At 41.7% G+C, this 20,512-nt stretch overlaps 1 protein-coding gene across 2 annotated transcripts in view; it reads right to left on the reverse strand.

Annotated features, from left to right (window-relative positions):
* Window positions 1-20,512, reverse strand: part of FBXL20 (F-box and leucine rich repeat protein 20) — a 136,853-nt gene that overhangs the window by 25,814 nt on the left and 90,527 nt on the right. For both annotated transcript variants that reach the window (XM_054457226.2, XM_054457227.2), the window contains exons 3-6: window positions 17,113-17,167; window positions 14,522-14,596; window positions 12,523-12,617; window positions 10,646-10,714 (exon numbers count right to left, since the gene is read on the reverse strand). In XM_054457226.2, the coding sequence (XP_054313201.1) occupies window positions 10,646-10,714; window positions 12,523-12,617; window positions 14,522-14,596; window positions 17,113-17,167 (294 nt within the window). The remainder of the gene's footprint in view (window positions 1-10,645; window positions 10,715-12,522; window positions 12,618-14,521; window positions 14,597-17,112; window positions 17,168-20,512) is intronic.

A 20,512-nucleotide genomic window follows, 5' to 3' on the forward strand; every position in this document is an offset into this window, starting at 1 on the left:
TCCAGGCCTCAAGTGATCTGCCTGCCTCAGCCTCCCAAACTGCTGGGATTACAAGTGTGAGCCACTGTGCCTGGCCTAACATTTATCAATATTCTACTATTAAATATTTTTATTTCTTGGGAGGCTGAGGTGGGTGGATCACCTGAGGTCAGGAGTTCTAGACCAGCCTGACCAACATTGTGAAACCCCGTCTCTACTAAAAATACAAAATTAGTTGAGCGTGGTGGCGCATGCCTGTAATCCCAGCTACTTGGAAGGCTGAGGCAGGAGAATGGCTTGAGCCCAGGAGGCGGAGGTTGCAGCGAGCCAAGATTGCACCATTGCACTCCAGCCTGGGCAACAAGAGTGAAACTCCGTCTCAAAAAAAAAAAAAAAATTTTTTATGCTATCTCTTCTTCTCCCCTTTTTTATTCAAGGATTTTAAAGCCAATTTCACACATATCATTTTACCTGTAAATATTTCAGTATCTATTTCTTTCTTTTTTTTTTTTTGAGACAGAGTCTTGTTCTTGTCGTTCAGGCTGCAGTACAATGGCACGATCTTGGCTCACTGCAACCTCCGCCTCCTGGGTTCAAGCAATTCTCCTGCCTCAGCCACCCAAGTAGCTGGGATTACAGGTGCCTGCCACCACGCCCAGCTAATTTTTGTATTTTTAGTAGAGACGGGTTTTTGCTATGTTGGCCAGGCTGGTCTTGAACTTCTGACCTTGTGATCTGCTCGCCTTGGCCTCCCAAAGTGCTGGAATTACAGGCATGAGCCACCGCGCCCGGCCTCGGTATCTATTTCTAATAGGTAAATACTTTAATTTCTTAATATCATCTGATACCAAAATGTGCTAACTTTTCTCCAATTACATCATAAATGTTTTTGACAAGTTGATTCGTTCAAATTAGGAACCAAACAATAGTCACACATTCTCTTTGGCTGATATGTCTCCTAGGTCTTTGTGTGGGCCAATGTTTTCATTTCTTTCTTCTTTTTTTGTTACAGACAGGGTCTCACTCTGTCACCCTGGCTGGAATGCAGTGGCACTATCATAACTCAATGTAACCTCCAACTCCTGGGCTCAAGCGATCTCCCACTTCAGCCTCCTGAGTAGCAAGGACTACAGATACGTGCCATCACACCTAATTAAAAAATTTTTTTTGTAGAGACAGGGTCTAACTACGATGCCCAGGCTACTCTCGAACTTTTGGCCTCAAGTGATCCTCTTGCCTTGGCCTTCCAGAGTGCTGGGATTACAAGCATGATCCACCACACCCGGCTTGTTTTCATTTCTTTTGGGTAGAGTCCTAGGAATGAAATTGCTAGATCCTATGGCAAGGTTATGTTTGACTTTGAAAAAAACTGCCAAACTGTTTCCCAAATTGGCCGTACCATTTTACATTCCCTCCAGAAATTCATGAGGTTTTCCAAATCCTTGTCAACACTTGGCATTGTCTCTCTTTTTGAATACAGCTATCTTAGTGTGTATGGTGTGGAAATTGCATTGTGGTTTTACTTTACAATTCTGTAATGAAAACTTTTTCTTTTCTTTTTTTTTTTTGAGATGGACTCTCACTCTGTCCCCTGGGCTGGAGTGCAGTGGCATGATCTCAGCTCACTGCGACCTCTGCCTCCCAGGTTAGAGTGATTCTTCTGCCTCAGCCTCCAGAGTGTAGCTGGGACTACAGGTGCACACAAACACACCCAGCTAATTTTTTTTGTAGTTTTAGTAGAGACGGGGTTTCACCAAGTTAGTCAGGCTGGTCTCAAACTCCTGACCTCAAATGATCCGCCCACCTTGGCCTCTCAAAGTGCTGGGATTGCACGCATGGTGAGCCACCGCACCTGGTGTAAATACCTTTTCTTATGCTTATTTGCCATTCCTATGTCTTCGGTGAAATGTCTATCCAAGACTTCAGCCCATTTTTTTTCGTTTAATTGTCTTCTCATTACTAATTCTAAGAGATTTCTATATATTCTTGAGAGAAGCACTGTTATTAGATATATGACCTGAAAATACTTTCTCCCAGTCTGTGTCCTGTCTTTTCATTTTCTTTCATTTCTATCTTTCAAATTAGAGTTGGAGTCTTGCCAGAAACACCAGTCAGGCTAGATTTGCTCTTCTGGGCTTAAGTGATCCTCTTGCCTCAGCCTCCCAAGTAGTTGAGACTACAGGTATAGGTCATGGTGCCTGGCCTTTCCCGATTTTTTTTTTTTTATTTTTTCCCCCTCAGACAATCAGGTGAAGTGACCTTTTTTATTTTTATTTTTTTAAGTTAATGGTAGCTTTAGAAGCATAATTTTTTTTTTCCTAAGACAGTCTTGCTCTGTCACCCAGGCTGGAGTGCAGTGGCGCGATCTCGGATCACTGCAACCTCCGCCTCCCAGGTTCAAGCGATTCTCCTGCCTCAGCCTCTAGAGTAGCTGGGAGGCACGTGCCACCACACCCGGCTAATTTTTTGTATTTTTAGTAGAGACAGGGTTTCACTGTGTTAGTCAGGATGGTCTCAAACTCTTGACCTCGTGATCTGCCCACCTCGGCCTCCCAAAGTGCTGGGATTACAGGCGTGAGCCCACCATGCAGAAGCATAAAAGTTTTTAATTTTAATGAGGTACAATTTATCATTTTTTTCTTTTATAGCTTGTCTATGTGTGGGCTCTTTTCTAGGCACTTTATTTTAATCCACTGACTGATATGTTTATGCTTATACCACCAGCACATTGTCCTGATGACCGTTCCTGTAAAAATAACCCTTCAAATCAGGTAGTATAAGTCCCCAAACCTCACTGTCCATCAAAATTGATTTCGTTATTCTAGAACCTCTGCATTTGCACATGAATTTAGAATCAGCCTTTCAATTTCAACAAAAAAACCTATTGGGATTTTTTATTGGAACTGCACTGAATCTGTAGAACAATTTAAGGAAAACAAGTATCTTAACAATATTGAGTTTTTAGGCCTGCCTCAGTGGCTCAGGCCTGTAATCCCAACACTTTGGGAGGCTGAGGCAGGCAGGCTGCTTGAGGCCAGAGTTTGAGACCACCTTGGGCAACATGGTGAAATTATCTCTCTACCCAAAATAGAAAAATTAGCCGGGCGTGGTGGCACACACCTGTAGTCCCAGCTACTTGGGAGGCTGAAGTGGGAGCCCAGGAGATGGAGAGTGCAGTGAGCTGTGGTTGTGCCACCACTGCATTCCAGCCTGGACGACAGAGAAAGACCCTATTCTCAAGAAACAAACAAAAAAACCCCGAACTAAAACAATACTGAGTTTCTAAATCTATATGTATGAGGCCAGGAGTGGTGACTCACGCCTGTAATCCCGGCACTTTGGGAGGCCGAGGCAGGCAGATCAGTTGAGGCCAGTAGTTCAAGACCAGCCTAGCCAAAATGGTGAAACCCCGCCTCTACTAAAAATACAAACAAAAATTAGCCGACGTCGTGGCAAGCGCCTGTAATCCCAGCTACTCGGGAACCTAAGGCACGAGAATTACTTGAACCTGGGAGGCAGAGGTTGCAGTTAGCTGAGACTGTGCCACTGCACTCCAGCCTGGGCAATAGTGCGAGACTCAGTCTCAAAAAAAAAAAAAAAAAAAAAAAAAAATCTATATGTTTATTTCTCCATCATTTATTTAAGTCTTTTTAAAATTTTCTTTTCTCTAATTTTTGTTAGTGATCATTTTATAATTTTCAGTGTATATGATGACTTACACATTATTTTTATTAAGTTTATCCTTATATTTTTTATATTTTGGGGTTTTACTATAAATGATGTATCTTAAATTTCATTTTCCAATTGCTGATTGCTAGTATACAGAAATAGAATTGAGTTTTTGCAAAGTAGTCATGTATCTCATTACTTTGCTAGAACTCAGTGGATCTAGTAGCTTTGTAACAGATTTCATGGACTTTCCTATGAATCCAATTATACCATTATGTGAATGCCTTTTATAATCCTTCCTCTATTGCATTAGGCACAACATCCAGTACATGTTGAACAGCTGTGGTAAGACCTGATATCCTTGCCTTGTTCCTGATGTTAGGGAATCTTTCATCTCAGGAAGTCTTTCATCATCAAATATGATGTTGTAAGAGATTTTTCACGTATATATTTGATGAGGTGGAAGAAGTTACGTTATCTTATTTGTCCATAAACTTCTTTTTGAAACAGGTCTTCAGTCTTTCACCCAGGCTGAAGTGCAGTGGCATGATCACAGTTCACTATACCCTTGACCTCCTGGACCCAAGCAATCCTCCCACCTCAGCCTCCGAGTAGATAGGAACACAGGTGTGTGCCACCATGCCCAACTAACCTTTTATTTTTTGTAGAGATGGGGTCCCACTATGTTGCCCAAGCTGGTCTCAAACTCCTGGGTGCAAGCAACCCTCCTGCTTTAGCTTCCCAAAGTGTTGGGATTACAGGCATGAGCCAGTGCACTCAGCCTGTGTGTGTTCTTTCTTGACTAACCTAGACAGAGGTTAATCAAGCTTATTCATTTTATTTTGAAGAATCAACTTTTACTTCATAAGTCTTCTCCATTCTCTACTTTTTTATTTTTTTTTTAAGACAGAGTCTCGCTCTGTCGCCCAGGCTGGAGTGCAGTGGCGCGATCTCAGCTCACTGCAAGCTCCGCCTCCCGAGTAGCTGGGACTACAGGCGCCTGCCACCACACCCGGCTAATTTTTTGTATTTTTAGTAGAGACGGGGTTTCACCATGTTAGCCAGGATGGTCTCCATCTCCTGACCTCGTGATCCACCCGCCTCAGCCTCCCAAAGTGCTGAGATTACAGGCACGAGCCACCGCGCCCGGCCACCTATTTTTTATTTCATGGATTTCCAGTATTATTTCCTTCCTTCGGATTTAATTTACTTTTTTCTATTTTTTTTCTCCTTTTTGGTAGGGAGGGAGGGCGGAGAGAGGAGAGACTCTTCTAGCTCTCTAAGCAGATTAGATCCTTGATTTTAAAACTTTTTTTTTTTTGAGATGGAGTCTCATTCTGTCACCCAGGGTGGAGTACAGTGGCACAATCTCAGCTCACTGCAACCTCTGCCTCCTGGGTTCAAGCGATTCTTCTGCCTCAGTCTCCCAAGTATCTGGGACCACAGACATGCACCACCATGCCAGGCTAATTTTTCATATTTTTAGTAGAGACGGGGTTTTGTCATGTTGGCCAGGCTGTTCTCGAACTCTTGATCTCAAGTGATCCACCTGCGTCAGCCTCCCAAAGTACTGGGATTACAGGCGTGAGGCACTGTGCCTGGCCAAACTTTTCTTTTCTAATATTAGCATTTGATGCTATACATTTTGCTCTAAGCAATACCTTAGGCGCATCCCACAAATTTAAAAAGTTATATTCTCATTATCACTCAATGAAGCATATTTTCTAAATTTCTTTGTAAGCAATTCTTTGAACTACGGGTTATTCTGAAGTATGTCATTTAATTTTCTAATCTTCCAGGTATCTGTTATTAATTTCTACTTTAATTTTGTTGAGGCCACAGAACATACCCAATATGATTTTAATCCTTCCAAATGTATTAAAATTTGTTTTATGGCTCATTATTTGGTTTGTCGTATTGAATATTCTAAATGTACTTGAAGAGAATGTTTATTCTGATGCTTTTTGGTGTAGTAATCTATAAATCTCAATTATATTGAGTTCATTGATAGTGTTGCTGAAGTCCTCAATAGCTTTACCGCTTTTTGGCATACTTGTTTTATAAGCCAGGGGTACTATTTAATACCTTTTTTTCATCTAATTTTTTTCCTTAAATTTACTCCATCTGATATTAATGTCCACTCCAACTTTCCCAACTAGTATTTATAATAGTATGTATTTTCCCATTCTTTTAATTTCATTTTTTAAAATTTTTGCAGATATTTGTAATTGTTATTTAAAATTTCTTATGTACTTATTTACTTACTTTTTGAAATGTGGTCTTGATAGGTTGCCCAGGCTTGAGTGCAGTGGCTATTAACAGGCATGATCACAGTGCACTGCAGTCTCTAACTCCTGGTCTCAAGTGATCCTCCTGCCTCAGCCCTTCCCAAGTAGCTGGGATTACAGGAGCATACCACCACACCTGGCTTGTAACTGTTATTTTTAAACTCCTTATTGTTCAGTTCTATTTCAGTCATTTCTGGGTCTATTTCTTTTCTTTCTTTCTTTCTTTTTTTGAGAGAGTTTTGCCTGTTGCCCAGGCTGGAGTACAATGACACGATCTTGGCTCACTGCAACCTCTGCCTCTTCCGGGTCTATTTCTATTGACTGGCTTTTCTTTTGGTTTTGGGTCACATTTTCCCACTGCTTTGCATATGTCTTATAATTTTTTTTTTTTTTTTTTTTTTTTTTTGAGACTGAGTCTTGCTCTGTAGCCCAGGCTGGAGTGCAATGGCACGATCTCGGCTCACTGCAACCTCCGCCTCCCAGGTTCAAGCAATTCTCCTGCCTCAGCCTCCTGAGTAGCTGAGATTACAGGCACCTGCTACCACGCCCGGCTAATTTTTGTATTTTTAGTAGAGACGGGGGTTTCACCATGTTGGCCAGGCTGGTCTCAAACTCCTGACCTCAGGTGATCCGCCCACCTTGGCCTCCCAAACTGCTGGGATTACAGGCATGAGCCACTGTGCCTGGCCAGCATGTCTTATAATTTTTGATTGAGTGACAGATATCCTGTATGCCACATTGCTGGGTTTCTGGATTTTGATGTCTTCCTTTAAAGAGTGCTGAGCTGTGTTTTGGCAGGCAGTTAAGTTTGTTTTGGATCACTTTTTTTTTTTTTTTTTTTTTTGAGACAGAGTCTCGCTCTGTCGCCCAGGCTGGAGTGCAGTGGCATGGTCTTGGCTCACTGCAACCTCCGCATCCTGGGTTTGAGCAATTCTTCTGCCTCAGCCTTCCAAGTAGCTGGGATTACAGACACATGTTACCACGGCCTGGCTAATTTTTGCATTTTTAGTAGAGATGGGGTTTCACCGTGTTGGCCAGGCTGGTCTTGAGCTCCTGACTTCAGGTATCTGCCCACCTCAGCCTCCCAAAGTGCTGAAATTGCAGGCATGAGCCACCGTGCCCGGCCTGATTCTTAAAATAAAATAAATAAATAAATAAAATATTTAATAGAGCAGGTCTATTTTAGCCCTACTACCAAGGTGTAATCTTTCTGGAGTCTTTATTGAATGTCCCAGGTGTTCAATGAATTTTCTCCATTTTGGGTGGGTGGAACTTCAACCAACCTTATTAAGCCCTGGAAATTCTTTGGCTTATAGTTTCCCAGTAATTGTTTTTTTCCTCACTAGATCTTCTTTGCCAAACTGTGTGGGATCTCATCCTGTGCATGCAGAGTTTACTACTCAGCCAAATCTACATAAATTTCTGTAGCCTTTATTATTATTTTTTTTAGTAGTTTCCTCTTTATCAGCCACAAATTCCAGCTACTTTAGCCTCCTTGAATTCTGATCTCTTTCTTTTCAAATCAGCAAAAACTCTGTCCTTTGCTTGGGCTCCCCCTCCCTCTATGGCATTGTCTGAAAAATGCCTCAGTCACAAAGTGAGGATAATCATATGGCTCATTCATTTGCTTCTCAGTCTTGTGCCATATATACAACATCCTAAACTGGTCTTCTAGGTTTTGTTTAGTTTTCTAGTTGTTTACAGCAGGAGGGCAGTTATTGTCACTGTGAGAAGCAGAAGTCTACTTGGATTTTTTTTTTTTTTTAAGACATAGGGTCTCACTATGTTGGCCAGGCTAGACTCAAACTCCTGGTCTCAAGTAGTCCTCCTGCCTCAGTCTCCCAGTGTGCTGGGATTACAGGTGTGAGCCACCACAGCTGGCTGCTTCATTATTATTTTTTAAGACAGGGTCTTGCTTTGTAGCCCAGGCTGGAGTGCAGTGACACATAGCTCACTACAACCTCTGGCTCCCAAGCTCCCAAGCCCAAGCAATCCTCCCACTTCAGCCTCCCAAGCAGCTCGGACTACAGGCATATGCCACCATGCCTGGCTAATTTTTTGTATTTTTTTGTAGAGGTGGGGTTTCTCCATGTTGCCGAGGTTGGGGTAAAGCAATCCACCCACCTCAGCCTCTCAAAGTGCTGGGATTACAGAAGTGAGCCACAGTCCCCTGCTGCTTCTTTGATTTAAAAAATTTGTATATTTCGAGGCTAATACTGTGTTTAAAATAGTGTATTTTTAAATTCACTAAAATGTGGAAATTTGAATATTGACAACTGGTTTTTTGATGATTTTAAGATATTGTTTTTAGAGGAGTGATAAAAGTTAATGCACTTACGGCCAGGCATGGTGGCTCATGCCTGTAATCCCAGCACTTTGGGAGGCCGAGGTGGGCAGATCACCTGAGGTGAGGAGTTCCTGACCAGCCTGGCCAACATGGTGAAACTCTGTCTCTACTAAAAATACAAAAATTAGTTGGACATGGTGGCACGCCCCTGTAATCCCAGGTACTCAGGAAGCTGGGCTGAGATTGCGCCACTGCACTCCAACCTGGGCAACAGGGCAAGACATCGTCTCAAAACAAACAAAAAAAGTTAATACACTTATGAGAGACTTTATTGTTAAAGAGTACCTACTGAAATACAGATTAAATAATATGATGTCTAGGACTTTTTTTCAAAATAAGATAAAACAAGAGGGGATAAGTGGGTGGGTTATTGATGAAACAAGACTGGCCGTAAACTGGTAACAGTTAAAGCTGGGTGATGGGCTCACGATACTTTTTTTTTCTACTTCTATGTTTCAAATTTTCATATTTAAAAACAGTCAGCAGAAGTAATTTCTCTCTGTGTGACTATAACTCCAACTTGGGTTCAAGGGGTTTTTTCTTTGAACCAGAGTCTTGCTCTTTCGTCCAGGCTGGAATACCGTAGTGTGATCTCAGCTCACTGCAACCTCCACCTCCTGGGTTCAAGCGATTCTCATGCCTCAGCCTCCCAAGTAGCTGGGATGTGCCACCATGCCTGGCTAATTTTTGCACTTTTAGTAGAGATGGGGTTTCACCATGTTGGCCAGGCTGGCTTGAACCCCTGACCTCAAATTATCCACCCACCTCAGCCTCCCAAGGTGCTAGGATTATAGGCCTGAGTCACCGCACTGGGCCGGTTCATGTGTTTTTAATTTGTAGGGATTGCTTTCATTTCTTTTTGACTTAATTTTTGTTTGAATTATGTAAAATATTTACATGGCTATTAAACGATAAAACACAATTCAGAATTCTCCCTTTTATCCCCGTCCCTTGTGTTTTCTCACTTCCCCATATAAGTAACTATTTTTACTTATTTTTGATTGGCATTTCCATTCTTTTTGAAAATAGGTAAATATGGAGAGAGATATATATATATATGTATTAAGTCTTCTGGCCCTACAAAAGGTGTATTATACAAACTCCTCTGCACTTTGCTTTTCTTCATTTAACAACATGTCCTAAAGATCATCCAGAGTATTATATAGAGATTTTCCTCATTACTTTTATTCAACCAGTTCTCTACTAACAGACATTGGGGAGTTTCCTATCTTTTGCTATTACAAGTAATGTAGTAGCCTTGCACATACATATTATGTTTTCACCAATGCATCTTGAGGATAAGATAGATTCTGACAAAAAAGTGTTAATTACATGTCACTTTTCTAGATACCAAGTGGTCAAATTCTTATTCTTTATAACACTAAGTACTCAAAGGAAACAAAAATTAAAAAATTTATCTAAAGTAAATGTAGTTCTACTGGTATAAAGTAATGGTGGGAGAAGAGGTTAGTATATTTCATCTCTCACAGTAAACGTTTCCAAATCAATCTATAGGAATACTTAGTAGAGGCCGGGTGCGGTGGCTCACGCCTGTAATCCCAGCACTTTGGGAGGCCGAGGCGGGCGGATCACGAGGTCAGGAGATGGAGACCATCCTGGCTAACAAGGTGAAACCCCGTCTCTACTAAAAATACAAAAAATAAGCCGGGCATGGTGGCGCGTGCCTGTAGTCCCAGCTACTCGGGAGGCTGAGGCAGGAGAATTGCTTCAACCCAGGAGGCGGAGGTTACAGTGAGCCAAGGTTGCGCCACTGCAGTCCAGCCTGGGCAACAGAGTGAGACTTCATCTCAAAAAAAAGAAATACTTATTAGTAGAGTTAACGAATAACTACCCTCTAGGTCTAATTTCTGTGACTGTAAGCCTCTTGAGGATGAATAATTAAGCTTAATTTCCTTCAGATCATGACCAACACAGACACAGCACATTTAGTGAATCATTTTCATTTAATAACTGTTCTCAGGACTGATTATCATAAGCTGTTTAGTCCTCTGTTTAAGATTTTAATCTTTTCATAGAATTATGTTTACTGTCGCTTTTAATTGGTAGTTACTAGTATCCTGAAATATAAATAATCCCAGTAATATGTATTATTAGTATCCCTACTGTATATATACTGACTACAATTATTAAAAGTTTCACCTTAAATTGTATCAAAGATAGAATTCCAAAACAAGTTTCTCATTCCATTTCTACTTTGATGTTGCTTTCTCTTTTAAAAATATCTTTCCTCTACAAAATCAAGATAAAATTTGCTAAATATAGTTAACGGCCTGAATTTAAAGGTTGTATCAGTCAGACATAAGGGGCTATGACTTATCCTCCAAAAACATAAAATACTTACGCGTCTGTTGTCTTTGTACACCCATTTAGATTCAGTACTTCAATGTTCCTGCAGTTTTGTGCAAAGGTTCTTTGTAGGAAAGAAAGAAAGAGGTTTCAAATGAAATAGGCAAAATTCCAGTCATTAAAAAAGTAATAAAATATATTATTATTGGTAATATTGATTGTTGATACCTGTGATACTGTGATATAAAGGAAAAAACATGTATTTGGTCTTCATCCTCGGTTCTTGGCATACAGTCCCTGAAATCTTTGTAATTTCCTGAGTGATAGTATCTTTTGTTACAGGTTGGTGAAAAGTAATCGTGGTTTTTGCCATTACTGTTAATGGCAAAAAACTGTGATTACTTTTGCACCAACCTAATATAATATTTGGTCTTCAATTATGTCTACGATCAAGGAACCTCTGTAAAAACCCCTAAATGACAGGGATCAGAGAGCTTCTGGGTTGGTGAATGTAACCACGTGCCAGGAAGGTAGTACACCCCAACTCCACGGGACAGAAGCTCCTGTGCCTGGGACCCTTCTAGACTCTGCCTTATACACCTCTTCATATTCCTTCTACCTCAGCCTCCCTAAATGCTGGGATTACAGGTGTGAGCCATTGAGCCTGGCCATGATTTTTCTTTTGAGATGGAATCTCTCTCTGTCACCCAGGCTGGAGTATAGTGGTGTGATCTCAGCTCACTGCAGCCTCCACCTCCCAGGTTCAAGCAATTCTCCTGCCTCAGCCTCCTGAGTAGCTGGGATTACAGGCACGCACCACCATGCCCAACTAAGTTTTTGTATTTTTAGTAGAGACAGGGTTTCACCATGTTGGTCAGGCTGGTCTTGAAAGCCTGACCTCAAGTGATCCACCAACATCAGCCTCTCAAAGTGCTGAGATTACAGGCTTGGGCTATCACACCTGGCTTAAATGAATTTTCCACTATAAATTTTTCAAACATAATTTTAAAAATTATTTTAAATTAAAAAAATAAATGATTGCTTATTTATTTATTTATTTTTAGAGACAGGGTCTTCCTCTGTCACTCAGGCTGGATGGAGTACAGTGGTAAAATCACAGCTCACTGTAGCCTCAACCTCCCAGGCTCAAGTGATTCTCCTACCTCAGTCTCCCAAGTAGCTGGGTTTACAGGCATATGTCACCTAACCTGGCTAATTAAAAAAAGTTTTTTGTAGAGATGGGAGCCTTGCCATGCTGCCTAGATTGGTCTTGTACTCCTGGCCTCAAGTAATCCTCCCACCTAGCCTCCCAAAGTCCTGGGGTCACTGCCCAGGTTAGGGTTAACCAAAACCCTAAAAAAGAACTAGGCTGGGTGTGGTGGCTCATGCCCGTAATTCCAGCACTTTGGGAGGCTGAGGCAAGAGGACTGCTTGAGTGCAAGAGTTCGAGACCAGCCTGGACAACAAAATGAGACCCTGACTCTATAAAAAAATTTTAAAACTTAGCCAGGCGTGGTGGTACACGTCTTCAGTCACAGCTACTCAGGAGGGGGAGGACTGCTTGAGTCCAGGAGTTCAAGACTACAGTGAGCCATGATTATGCCAGGGCACTCCAGCCTGGGTGATAGTGTGAGACCTTGTCTCAAAACATAAAATAAAAATAAAAATATTAATTAATTAAAAAAAAACTTACTCAAAGCTCCAAAAGAACCACTTATGATGGGGAATCTGGGTTTTTTTCAGGCAGTACTTGTTCTTGTTTATTGTTAAAACTACATTTCTTATTACTGGATATTTTCAGATTATAAGCAATGTATGTGTGGTTGCATTTTTAATAACTTAGGAATTTTAAAACGATTTTAGCCTTTTCTGGGTGAGACGGTGCTGCTCTTCACTTCCATCAAGAAGATTAATCAATAGTTATGTTTTTACCTTAATGCATTGTCTCCCACTCCAAGACATCCACGAAGACTTAACTTTCGTAAAAAGCCCCCACATCGTTTTGAAATGTTCTCCACTACTCGGCCCTGTAAAACGAGACAGGCAAACAAAAAGATAACCCACCTCATTACTTTAGAAAAGAACACATCCTCATTTTTAACGATTTATAAACAGAGAAAATGCTTCTATTATGACCTAATTTAATAGGAAAATTGTAACTTACCCTGAGAAAGCTTTCCTGATTAACCCCTATCATTTGAATCACGCCTAAACCCCATATTCTTATTTTGTTTAACTTGTAAAATATATTCTGTACTTGAGAAAATAATGTTCTATAGTTCTCTTTGGCATTATATGCATATATACTGCCTAGCTGGGTTAAGCCGCAGCTACTGAAGGACAGCAACTACATTTTTTTTTTTGTATCTTTTACAAAATGTTTATTATAGTACTCTGCTTACAGTAGAGACTCAGTGAACATTTAACAAAAGCTGGCCAGGGGCCAGGCACGGTGGCCCACGCCTATAATCCCAGCACTTTGGGAGGCCGAGTCGGGTGGATCACGAGGTCAGGAGATCAACACCATCCTGGCTAACACGGTGAAACCCCATCTCTACTAAAAATACAAAAAATTGGCCGGGCGTGGTGGCGGGTGCCTGTAGTCCCAGCTACTCGGGAGGCTGAGGCAGGAGAATGGCGTGAACCCAGGAGACGGAGCTTGTAGTGAGCCCAGGTCTCACTCCACTGCACTCCAGCCTGGGCGACAAAGCAAGACTCTGTCTCAAAACAACAACAAAAAAGCTGGCCAGGTGCAGTGGATTCCGCCTATAATCCCAGCACTTTGGGAGGCTGAGGCGGGCGATTATTTGAGGTCAGGAGTTCGATACAAGCCTGGCCAACATGGTGAAACCCAATCTCTACTAAAAATACAAAAATTAGCCAGGCATGGTGGCTCACGCCTGTAGTCCCAGCTACTCGGGAGGCTGAGGCACAAGAATTGCTTGAACCCAGGAGGCAGAGGTTGCAGTGAGCTGAGACCGCACCACTGCACTCCAGCCTGGGTGACAAAATGAGACTCTGTCTCAAAAACAAACAAAAACAAAAGCTTGCTGAATAATTCTGTGGGTGGTGTTGCTTTAAATATTTACATCCATGAAGGGTATAGAATTGTGAAAAACAAAATCCCATATAATGCTAGTGGATATTATTTTAAAAGCACTTTGGTTGGTTTCAAACTCCTGACCTCAGGTGATCCGCCCACCTTGGCCTCCCAAAGTGCTGAGATTACAGGCGTAAGCCATCCCACGTGCCCTCAAAAAACTTCGTTTAATCCTTAAGAAGCCATGAAGAAGCTACTATTTCTACCTTCCTGATGAGAAGGATAAGAACTACAGAGTTCAAATTCAGTTTAAAATAATTTAAGTGTAAGCCATTCTCCATTTTATAGATAATAGGCTATACTAGGAGATAAAACATGGGGGGAAAAGTGAGAGGAGGAAAAAACCTCTCTCTCTAGCAAAAACAATTCAATAAATGGCTTTGGCCTTATTCAACCTTCGTTCTCCACAAGAAATTGGCTCCTCAAGAACCAAAACACATATCTCAAAAAAATATATACAAACGCCATCCCAAAAAGTTATAACTCTATTTATTTTTCAGTAAACAAATATAAAATGTCTTCACTAAAATAAACAAACATAGATTCAATGTTTCCACTGCAAAAACAAACTTTTAGTCCTATTTCAAGACCAAAGAGTCCTATTTAGTCCTATTAATACTAAGTAATTGTATTATTTCAGTGAAATAATCTGGCTCATTCTCAAAAACTGCAGAAACTCTTGGGAACTTTGGGGGTTCCTGTAAAGTTCAGATGCACTGAAAATAATAGTTCCTCTCTTTAAGGAAAATGAGATTAATATGGCTAGGGCTAATCTGTTCCATGCTGTAATTAATAACATGAAAACTGGGGCCACACAGCACATAATTATACCTCAATATCCCTCTGGAAATCAAATAGGTCAATTCGCTGCCAGTTACTGCCATCCAGAGCCAGAACATTCCAGGCCTATTTTAAAGAAAAAGAGACAGAATGAGCAGAAGCTAAACTTAAGGAGAAAAGGCAGCAATATTCAAGTTCACAATTCAACCAACTAATGACTAAAATGGATCCAAAAATTTATCAGGCCCTATCCACTTACTCCCAAATGATGTGTCTTACTCCCGACCCATACTGTATTCTCCAATTAGATAATCTCATAAACGAGTGGGTACCAGAAACTAGCAGCTACAAAAGATCTTAGGCCAGGCATGGTGACTCAAATTTATAATCCCATCACTTTGGGAGGCCAAGGTGGAAGGATCACTTGAGCCCAGGAGTTCCAGACCAGCCTGGGCAATATAGTGAGACCCGATCCCTATAAAAAAATTTAAAAAGTTGGTCGGGCGTGGTGGCTCACATCTGTAATCCCAGCACTTTAGGAGGCCGAGGCGGGTGGATCACCTGAGGTCAAGAGTTCAAGACCAGCCTGGCCAACATGGTGAAACCCCGTCTATACTAAAAATACAAAAATTAGCCGGGTGTGGTGGCACGTGCCTGTAATCTCAGCTACTCAGGAAGCTGAGGCAGCAGAATCACTTGAACCTGGGAGGCGGAGGTTGCAGTGAGCCAAGATTGTGCCACTGCACTCCAGCCTGGGCGACAGAGTGAAACTTCATCTGGGGGGAAAAAATTAAAAAAATCAGTCAGGTGTGGTGGCACACACCTGTAGTCCCAGCTACTCCGGAGGCTAAGGTGGGAGGTGAGCCCGGGAGGTAAGGGCTGCAGTGAGCCATGATCTCACCATTGTACTCCAGCCTGGGTGACACAGCAAGACCTTAGCAAAAAACAAAAAACAAGACTAACCCTCCCTCCCCCAGCCCACGCACATTTAAATTAGAGAAGTTAAGGAAAGGGCAGGTTGTGATAAGCATCATAGCCAGAAGGTGTTTTCTAACTGGAAAATTCTAGTTTCTAATCCCAAAATGAGACAAAAGTTCAGTTTATGAAAAGCAAGTCTTTCTTCTATGCTTAAAAATATGATCCTTAAAAAAAATCCTTCTATCTGGAAAAATATGAAGGTAAAACCAAACATCAAAGGCGACAGTACTCTGAATATTGCTCTATTCTCACTCTCTTTTTCTATATATAGAATATATACAGAGAGAAATATATGTATTTCTTGACAGGGTGTCACTCTGTCACCTGGGATGGAGCGCAGTTGCTCAATCATGGGTCAGTTGCAGCCTTGACCTCCCCAACTCAAGCAATCCTCTCACGTCAGCCTCCCAAGTAGCTGGAACCACAGGCATGCACCACATCTGGCTTTTTTTTTTTTTTTTTTTGCGACGGCGTCTCGTTCTGTCGCCCAGGCTGGAGTGCAGTGGTACAATCTTGGCTCACTGCAAGCTCCGTCTCCCGGGTTCACGCCATTCTCCTGCCTCAGCCTCCCGAGTAGCTGGGACTACAGGCGCCCGCCTCCACGCCTGGTTAATTTTTTGTATTTTTAGTAGAGATGGGGTTTCACTGTGTTAGCCAGGATGGTCTCTATCTCCCAACCTCGTGATCCGCCCGCCTCGGCCTCCCAAAGTGCTGGGATTACAGGTGTGAGCCACTGCACCCAGCCCTAATTTTTTAAATTTTCTGTAGAGATAGGGCTCCCTATGTTGCCCAGGTTAGTCTTGAACTCCTGGCCTTAAGCAATCCTCCCATTTTGGCCTCCCAAAGTGAAGGGATTATAGGTGTGAGCCACCAGGCCCAGCCTTAGTTCAGTACTTCTTTGCTACCTATATCCTATCACGTGGTAGGACTTACAACTGTGATATGGTGATTTGGGACTTAGAAAAGATACTATCATTTCTCTGAAACTATTTTTTTTTTTTTTTTGAGACAGAGTCTCGCTCTGTCGCCCAGGGTAGAGTGCAGTGGCACGATCTTGGCTCACTGCAAGCCCCGATTCTGCATTAACTGTGAATCTTACTAAACAGAATTACTGGTGAAGCATATTTATCCATCGAGACTATCTGTTATGTGTTACGCATGTATTCTGTTGGTGCTGGAAGATGTCTGTGTGCCTGCATCAACATGTGACTTCATGTAAAGTTTCTTCATGTTCACAGTTCTTAGCAAATGCAGTTTCAATCCATAGATAGCCAGCAGTGGATGTTACTACAGGAAAATGCAAGATTAAAATTGTCCTTGTGTTAAAAAAAAAAAAAAAATGAACTAGGAAAACATAATAAAACAAGATTTCATCACAATTTTGAGTCAAGTCTAAACTTTTAATATGCATGTTTATTGCTTTTTCATCGAAAATGTTTCCTGTTTATATTACGCAAATAAGAGATACAAAAAGTCAGAGACAGTATATATAGTAGAATCCCATCATAAATTTACATGGGTTTGGGTATGTCATTGGTGAAATAATCTCCTTTAAAACATGAAAACATACAAGTAAACCTAAAATAAATGGATGGCCTATGAAAGAGGCTGTTATCATCAGTGTGAAGAAGGGGTCCCCCTGTAACTATGCCAACAATACTTACCCTGGAGACCTGAGCACAGCGGCACAGGGTAACAACATCTAGAAAAGAAAATATCCTAAAAAGAAAAGAGAGAAAGACAGATTTTATTGTATGATAAAGTAGTTGACCTTTATTTATTTTGAGACAGGGTCTCCCTCTGTCAGCCAGGCTGGAGAGCAGTGGCATAATCACTGCTCACCCCGGCCTCGACTTCCTGGGGTCAGGTGATCCTCCCACGTCAGGCTCCTGACTAGCTAGGACTACAGATGCCTGCCACCATACCTGGCTACTTTTTAATTTTTTGTAGAAACGGGGTTTCACCATGTTGCCCAGGCTGGTCTTGAACTCTAGGGCTCAAGCAATTGGCCTCCCAAATTGCTAGGATTACAGGTGTGAACTATTGCACCCAGCCAGTATGATAAAGTAGTTGCTCTTGATTTTAGCGTAGAAATAACTGACTACATGTATGTACACACACAAAGGCAGTTCTTTAGAATAAACACACAAAATGCTTGAGCAATCTGTGAAGATAATACTGCCCATATAAAACACAGTGGGAAAAAATGTTTTACTTGATAATGTACACACAGATGCTGACCAAGTTCAATTACCTACACCAAAGGATAATAAATAATCTCTAGCTGGTTTTTTTAAAGTAAAAAAAAAAAATTCCCACCTAAAATTATCAAAAGAAATAAGCTAGGGGAAGGATCTTTTTTTGTTTTGTCTTGTTTTGAAGACAGGGTTTCACTCTGTCACGCAGGCTTGAGTGCAGTGGCACAATCACAGCTCACGGCAACCTTGACCTCCTGGACCCAAGCCATCCTCCCACCTCAGCCTCCCAGGTAGCTGGGATAACAGGCACATGCCACCAAGCCTGGCTAATTTTTTAATTTTTTTGTAGAGATGAGGGTCTCCCTATGTTGCGCAGGCTGGTTTTGAACTCCTGAGCTCAAGCAATCCTCCTGCCTCAGACTACCAAAGTGCTAGGACTATATGTATGAGCCACCATGCTTGGATGGGAAGGATTTTTTTATTTGAAACAAGGTCTCGCTCCTGTTGCCCAGGTTGGAATGCAGTGGTGCAGTCATCATTCACTCCATTCACTCCAGCCTCAATCACCCAGGCTCAGGTGATTCTCCCACCTCAGCCTCCCAAATAGCTGGGACTACAGGCGCATGCCACCATGCTCAGCTAATTTTTTGTTGTTGTTGTTCTTTTTGTTTGTTTTTTTTTTTGAGAGAGTCTCACCTGGTTGTCCAGGCTGGAGTGCAGTGGCATGATCTCGGTTCAAGTGATTGTTGTGCCTCAGCCTACCAACTAGCTGGGATTACAGGCGCCCACCACCACGCCCAGGTAATTTTTGTGTTTTTAGTAGAGATGGGGTTTCACCATGTTGGGCAGGCTGGTCTCAAACTCCTGATGTCAGGTGATCCGCCCTGTCTCAGCCTCCCAAAGTGCTGGGATTACAGGCGTGAGCCACCACACCCAGCTCCTGCTGGGAAGGATCTTAATGAAGTATTTTACAGTTATGAAGGAAAAAAGATAATTTAATAAAGCCTAAAAAACAGCAATGAAAAATGTTAAATGTCTAGAAAAAAAAACCCAGAAACAAAATAAAATATAAATTAAAAAAAGTTAGATCTCTACATATTTCATTGTAATTTAATAAATTACAAGACTCCTTTAACACAGCAATGTTAGAAAATATTTACTGTCTAGAATTTTTCTCAGCCTTATAGAAGGTAAATAAATATTTATTTTGAAGCAGACCAATAAGTTATTTGCTTAAAGCCTGATAAACCACACCATAAGCTACCTGTGCAAATAGGTCAGGGAATCCTGGAAATAAAAGTGAATGGGAGATCAGGCAAGGTGGCTCATGCCTATAATCCCACCTCCTTGGGAGGCTGAAGTGGAAAGACTGCTAGAGGCCAGGAGTTCAAGACCAGCCTGGGCAACACAGTGAGGCTCCCTATTTTAAAAAAGAAAAGAAAAAACATAGCTTTGGCTAGGCATGATGGCTAAAACCTGTAATTCCACCATTTTGGGATGTGAGGGCAGGAGGATAACTTGAGGCCAAGAGTTTGAGAACAGCCTGGAAAATACAGTGAGACCCTGTCTCTACAAAAATTTTAAAAATTAAGCTGGGAACGGTGGCTCACGGCTGTAATCCCAGCACTTTGGGAGGCTGAGGTCGGTGGGTCATCTGAGGTCAGGAGTTCGAGACCAGCCTGACAAACACGGTGAAACCCCGTTTCTACTAAAAATACAAAATTAGCCAGGCGTGGTGGTGGGGGCGCCTGTAATCCCAGCTACTCGGGAGGCTGAGACAGAAGAATCACTTGAACCTGGGAGGTGGAGGTTGCAGTGAGCCGAGATGGTGCCATTGTACTCCAGCCTGGGAGACAAGAGTGAGACTGTGTCTCAAAAAACAAACAAACAAAAAAAACAAAGTAGCCAGGCATGCTGGTATATGCCTGTAGTTCCAGCTACTTGGGAAGCTGACGTAGGAGGATCTATTGTGTTCACTTTGAGGCTGCAGTAAGCTACAATCACAGCACCGTACTCCAGCCTGGGTGACAGAGTGAGTTCTTTTTTCTTTTTTTTAAGACGGAGTTTTGCTCTGTCACCCAGGCTGGAGTGCAGTGGCACAATCTCGGCTCACTGCAACCTCAGCCTCTTGGGTTCACGTGATTCGCCTGTCTCAGCCTTCCGAGTAGCTGGGATTACAGGCATCCCACCACCACACGTCCGGCTTTAAAACAAGTTTTAAATTTTGATGTAATCCACTTTATCTATTTTTTCTTTCATTTCCTGAACTTTTGGTGTCAAATCCAAGAAATCACTGCTAAACTCAATGTCATGAAGTTTTTCTCCTGTTTTCTTCCAAAGATTTTATAATTTTAGTTCTTAGATACAGGTCTTTGCAAGACCATTTATTGAAAAGACTGTACTTTTCCCCACTGAACGGTCCTGGCATCTTTGTCAAAAATCATTTGACCATATATGTGAAGGTTTATTTCTGAACTCTCTATTCTATTCCATTGGTCTATGTCTGCTTTATGCCAGTATCACACTATTTTAAATATTTTCAGTTTTGAAGCAGAAAGTGCTTTTGGTGATTGAAATATTTGCCTAATGTCAGAAAAACTATTAATAGCAACTGAACTGGTTTCAAGAATCTTCCCTTATGTTTTCTTACACATTTACTTCCTCTAACAGATTTCTGATATTTTTATTTTTCTCCAACTATAGAGGCCCATGTAAGGGACTGTTTAAAACTGATAATAAATTAAATAAGCTCGGAGGGTTAAGCAAGGAGCAACATGGAAAACAAATATAACTGATCTATATCCTGCAATCTCAGCAAGACACCAGCAAGGGACAGGAAAATCCTTGAATAAAAGCCCAGAGACCA

Source organism: Pongo pygmaeus, chromosome 19 (genome assembly GCF_028885625.2).
Source record: "Pongo pygmaeus isolate AG05252 chromosome 19, NHGRI_mPonPyg2-v2.0_pri, whole genome shotgun sequence".
Classification (NCBI taxonomy): Eukaryota; Metazoa; Chordata; class Mammalia; order Primates; family Hominidae; genus Pongo; species Pongo pygmaeus.